This window comes from Bos javanicus, chromosome 27, assembly GCF_032452875.1.
Source record: "Bos javanicus breed banteng chromosome 27, ARS-OSU_banteng_1.0, whole genome shotgun sequence".
In the NCBI taxonomy this organism is placed as follows: Eukaryota; Metazoa; Chordata; class Mammalia; order Artiodactyla; family Bovidae; genus Bos; species Bos javanicus.
This window is the reverse complement of record NC_083894.1, coordinates 21,525,424-21,531,423: the sequence shown is the minus strand read 5'-3', so window position 1 is coordinate 21,531,423 and position 6,000 is coordinate 21,525,424. Positions and strand designations below refer to the sequence as shown.

The window sequence follows — 6,000 nt, the reverse complement described above, 5'->3', positions numbered from 1 at the left end:
GGTTAAGTGTATTTAGCTTTAGCAGATACTGCCAAACAGTTCTTGAAGGTGGTTGAATCCATTTGCTCTCCCACAGGCAGTATAATCTGATAGAATTTTAACCTGATATACCTTTTTTATGCTTGGAAGTCTTTTATTGATTTTTTTTATGGTGGAAAGTCATTCTTCTCTGCAAAAAGAGTTGTATAAATCGAAATTTGATTTAAAGAAACTTCTGTGACCATAAGGCTATATTAAACTTTATGTTTTGTACTGTTATCGTTGGTTATTAGTAGTAGTACCCAATTTATCAAAATAACATGTATGATGAATTTGAGAAAACTAATAAACACGAAAAGCAAAACTGTATCGAGAAAACATTCCTCGTAAAGATAAAGCATTTAAAAATTAGTTTATGTACCTGTGGATAAATAATCATTGCTAGAAGGAGATAATATGCAGCATCACTTATTCTTACTTTAAATTTTTGTTCATGTTACATGCTAAGAAACTATGTTCACAACAAGTAGGAAAAGATACTGTTATAGAATACTCTGATCACAATATCATTCAATTCTCTGAACTATTTTTGAGTAAAAACGTCCCAAGAAGATCAGAGGGTTGCCATGAGCTAGAAGGACCAGATCCTTACTAATTCCTCAGAGATCTTCTCTATCACCGAAGAAGGCAATTTTATTATGTATGTCTCTGGTTCCAGGTAGAGCGTTGGATAAACAAGATCCTTCAATATCCCTGGGAGCAGGTGCTGGTTTCAGCGGCAGGTCAGCCTAGGGTTCCGATCGGCGAGCCAGATAGAGGACCACGCCCTCCGCCGCCGCGCGGGTCTCCCGCAGATCGCGGGCTGCGTGCGCCGCGCAGCGCGGCTCGCCGAGGCCCCCGCTCCCTGGCCACGCCCACTTCCTGCCCCATCCCGGGTCTTTCCAGGTCTCCTCTCCCGGTGAACCGGATGCGCCGTCAGTTTTCTCCTCAGCGTCCTCCGTTGGTTCCTCGCTCCCCGGCGAGGCCGTAGGCATCCACGGGGGCACGGGCAGGGGGCTCCCGGAGGCTGGCCTGGCAGGTATAGGGCGCCGGTAGGAGCTGGGCGCGCACGGTTACCGCGCGTGGAGGAGACACTGCCCTGCGGCGATGGGTGCCAGGGGCGCTCCTTCACGCCGGAGGCAGGCGGGGCGGCGGCCGCGGTATCTCCCCACCGGGAGCTTCCCCTTCCTCCTCCTCCTGCTGCTCCTGTGCATCCAGCTCGGCGGAGGACAGAAGAAAAAGGAGGTAGGACGAATCCCGTGGGCATTCCTGGGAGGGTCGGGGCGGGTCCGAGCGGGCGAGCCGCGTTGCTAGGCAGATGGGCCGCCGGGCGTGGGCGATGGCTGTTTTTGGGGGTGCTGGCGGAGTCGGCGGGCAGGCCTTTGCGCATGTCCTTTGAGCCCCACAGTTTCAAAAGTGGGGTTGCCATGTCCTTCCTCAGAAAACAACGCCAAGCCCCTCGCTCTTAGGTCACGGCGCGCTTTTGACCCTTAGTTGAAGGCTAAGCTTCGGGGCCCCTGAGTCAGTAAAAAGGGGTGTGTTGGATGTGAAAATACCGTTTAGGAATATTTGAAGCTGCATCGGTTTGTTCCTTGTGTTCATTATCCCGCGCCCTTCGTTATCCATTTAGGAGGCAACAGAGCATATTGAGACTGTTTAAAGTTATTCTGTGTTTTATTAAACCTTTGTAAAGCTGTATATTTTTCCTTAGGTTAAATTAACGGTATAATTGTGCCAGTAACCTCACATTATTTAGGTTGCACACATTTGTTTGTGAAATTCAGATCACCTGACCTCAGTCCTAGCCCTCTAATAACTGATGAGGGGCTTCTCTGGTGGCTCAGTGGTAAAGAATTCGCCTGTCGGTGCAGGAGCCAGAGGAGGCTCGGTTCGATCCCTGGGTCGGGAAGATTCTCTGGAGGAGGAAGTGGCATTTCACTCCAGAATCTTGCTTGGGAAATCCCATGGACCGAGGAGCCTGGTGGGCTTCAGTCGTGGGGTGGCGACAAGAACACAGCACACACGCACAACTTTGACGAGGGCGAGGATTGAAGTAACTGTATTTAAAGTAACTGTCGAGTTATTTGTGAATTTCAGTTGTCCTTGGATAACTTTTACCTTGGATGCTCGATCTATAAGGATTAGAAAAAAAAATTATTCGGAAATGTGAGTAAGGTTTCTAATTGTACGTCATTTTGGTGAGAGCGTCTCCTCATATTAATGAGGTTTTTTCAAAATGGTTTTTCCCGGTGAAGTTTTATTTACATACACCTGGGTCTAATTGAAGTTTCAAATGTTACCGCAGCTTTCTTGATAACTGGGTTGAGAGCGTGAAAAAAAATCCTCACACACAAAATAATTCTGGTACTGTTTGCTTGAAACAACTTTGGATTAAAATATTTTCTTCCCTTTAACTTTTTAAATTTTAACATGAAAATAGGCCTTAGCGAAATTCTTGGTGGAGTTCTGGATTTTTGGTGAAGAACCACTGTTAACTTAAGACTGTATTTACAAATATAACGATTTTTTCCCCCTACTGCTTGCTATTTATATACATTCTTAGAGTTTTAGATTTCATAGTTTTTCTTGAGAAAAGGAGGAGATTTGAAAAGTAGTTTTTGTGTGGATTACCAAAGCAGAGGGCAATTAAAACGATGAGGAACTCCAGGAAAATTCTAATGATTTGTCTCCTAGAGAGATTTCTGTGAGTACGGTTACTTTCAGTTGAAAGAAAAAAAAAGCCCCCAAAGAGGTCTGTAAAGTGCACATCTTCAAAGCATCTTAGCATCTCTAAATATGACTACTTTAACATGTGACAACATGCATTAATTTAGTATAAGTGGCTTCCCTGGTGGCTCAGTTGGTAAAGAGTCTGCCTGCAATGTGGGAGACCTGGGTTCGATCCTTGGGTTGGGAAGATGCCCTGGAGAAGGAAACGGCAACCCACTCCGGTATTCTTGCGGGAATTCTATGGACAGAGGAGCCTGGTGGCCACAGTCCATGGGGTCACAAAGAGTCGGACATGACTGAGTGACTAACTCTAACTTTCATAAATTACGAAAATCTGTTTCCATTAAATTCTTTTTATAAAAGGTATTTTAAAAATGCAATATTTTGGAGAAACTTGTTAAGGATTAAAAAAGGATGTCTTCCAAAACTTTTTCTTTCTCTTAAATAGGAGAGTCTAATACTGCTACATGGTGATATTGTAGAATATACATATTTAAGGAAAAGAGCAAAATAACAAATAGCTGAAATTTTAACGCTTTACCAAATGAGCATGCATATTTCTGAAATGTAGTCTAGTTCTCTTTCTGATGCTCAGTTACAAAACTATGGTCCTAAACAGACATTTCTCCAAAGAAGACATACAGATGGCTAACAAATACATGAAAAGATACTTAATATCGCTTATTCAGATCAGATCAGATCAGATCAGTCGCTCAGTCGTGTCCGACTCCCTGCAACCCCATGAATCGCAGCACGCCAGGCCTCCCTGTCCATCACCAACTCCCGGAGTTCACTCAGACTCACATCCATGGAGTCAGTGATGCCATCCAGCCATCTCATCCTCTGTCGTCCCCTTCTCCTCCTGCCCCCAATCCCTCCCAGCATCAGAGTCTCTTCAGTGAGTCAGCTCTTCTCATGAGGTGGCCAAAGTACTGGAGTTTCAGCTTTAGCATCATTGCTTCCAAAGAAATCCCAGGGCTGATCTCCTTCAGAATGGACTGGTTGGATCTCCTTGCAGTCCAAGGGACTCTCGAGAGTCTTCTCCAACACCACAGTTCAAAAGCATCAATTCTTCGGTGCTCAGCCTTCTTCACAGTCCAACTCTCACATCCATACATGACCACTGGAAAAACCATAGCCTTGACTAGACGAACCTTTATTGGTAAAGTAATGTCTCTGCTTTTGAATATGCTATCTAGGTTGGTCATAACTTTCCTTCCAAGGAGTAAGCGTCTTTTAATTTCATGGCTGCAGTCACCATCTGTAGTGATTTTGGAGCCCAGAAAAATAAAGTCTGACACTGTTTCCACTGTTTTCCCATCTATTTCCCATGAAGTGATGGGACCAGATGCCATGATCTTCGTTTTCTGAATGTTGAGCTTTAAGCCAACTTTTTCACTTTCCTCTTTCACTTTCATCAAGAGGCTTTTTAGTTCCTCTTCACTTTCTGCCATAAGGGTGGTGTCATCTGCATATCTGAGGTTATTGATATTTCTCCCGGCAATCTTGATTCCAGCTTGTGTTTCTTCCAGCCCAGCATTTCTCATGATGAACTCTGCATATAAGTTATATAAACAGGGTGACAATATACAGCCTTGACGAACTGCTTTTCCTATTTGGAACCAGTCTGTTGTTCCATGTCCAGTTCTAACTGTTGCTTCATGATCTGCATACAGATTTCTCAAGAGGCAGATCAGGTGTTCTGGTATTCCCATCTCTTTCAGAATTGTCCACAGTTTATTGTGATGCACACAGTCAAAGGCTTTGGCATAGTCAATAAAGCAGAAATAGATGTTTTTCTGGAACTCTCTTGCTTTTTCCATGATCCAGCAGATGTTGGCAATTTGATCTCTGGTTCCTCTGCCTTTTCTAAAACCAGCTTGAACATCAGGAAGTTCACGGTTCACATATTGCTGAAGCCTGGCTTGGAGAATTTTGAGCATTACTTTACTAGCGTGTGAGATGAGTGCAATTGAAATGCAAATCAAAACTACAAGGAAATATCACCTCACACCGGTCAGAATGTCCACCATCAAAGTCTACAAACAATGAATGCTGGTGAGGGTGTGGAGAAAAGGGCACCCTTTTGCACTGTTGGTGGGAATGTAAATTGATACAGCCACTAGAGAAGACAGTATGGAGATTTCTTAAAAAACTAGGAGTAAAACCACCATATGACCAACCAGTCCCACTCCTAGGCATGCATATACCCTGAGGAAACTGAAATTGAAAAAGACACATGTACCCCAATGTTCATTGCAGCACTATTTTCAAAGCTACAACATGGAAGCAGCCTAGATGTCCATTGACAGATGAATGGATTAAGAAGTTGTGGTACATAGACACAATGGAGTATTACTTAGCCATAAAAAGGAACAACTTTGAGTCATTTCTAGTGAGGTGGATTAACCTAGAGCCTGTTATACAGAGTGAAGTAAGTCAGAAAGAGAAAGATAAATATCATATACTAATGCATATATATGGAATCTAGAAAAATGGTACTGAAGAATTTATTTTCAGGGAAGCAGTGGAGAAACAGACATAGAGAATAGACTTATGGACATGGGGAGAAGGGAGGAGAGGGTGAGATGTATGGAAAGAGTAACATGGAAACTTAAAATTACCATATATAAAATAGATAGCCAATGGGAGTTTGCTGTATGTCTCAGGGAACTCAAACAGGGGCTCTATTTCAACCTAGAGGGGTGGGATGGAGGGAGATAGGAGGGAGGTTCAAGAGGGAAGGAACATATATATACCTATGGCTGATTCATGTTGAGGTTTGACAGAAAACAAAATTCTGTAAAGCAATTATCCTATAATTAAAAAAAAAAAAATCCAAACGCTGGTCTCTTCAAATACTGAGAGAAAAACATTCTTTATTGGCATTACTGGAAAGTGATTAGTCTCAAGAGTTTTATTTTTCTAGGACTATTACAGTGTTGTTTTGACCATATGTGGTTGATTGGTTGGTTTTTTGCTGAGATTAGAACCTGATGTGCAGTATGAGATTTGACACCATTGAACCAGAAAAATATAACAGTTGGAACTTAATTTACTACAATAAATACTACTAACATAAGTGCCAGAATATCTGACTTGGCATGGATGGTGTTTACTTTTGTGCTGGGGAATCCAAATGGAAACCTACAGTTGAACCTAGAATCAGAAACTGGACACTGGGTGCTTTTAAGGAAGTCACATTTATGACAGTAATAGTACCATTATAGGTGTTTTAATAGAATTGATGGT

General features: G+C 42.8%; 1 protein-coding gene across 10 annotated transcripts in view; it reads left to right on the top strand.

Annotated features, from left to right (window-relative positions):
- The first annotated feature begins 818 nt into the window (after positions 1 to 818).
- Positions 819 to 6,000, top strand: part of TUSC3 (tumor suppressor candidate 3) — a 218,864-nt gene continuing 213,682 nt past the window's right edge. For 5 of the 10 annotated variants that reach the window (XR_009734035.1, XR_009734036.1, XM_061404340.1 and 2 more), the window contains exon 1: positions 895 to 1,263. Coding sequence is in view for 8 of the 10 variants with exons in the window: in XM_061404340.1 (XP_061260324.1) it covers positions 1,126 to 1,263 (138 nt within the window). In the remaining 2 variants the exon portion in view is untranslated. Of the gene's footprint in view, positions 1,264 to 6,000 lie in introns of all 10 variants that reach the window. The other 5 variants (XM_061404338.1, XM_061404339.1, XM_061404343.1 and 2 more) reach the window with 4 other exon arrangements.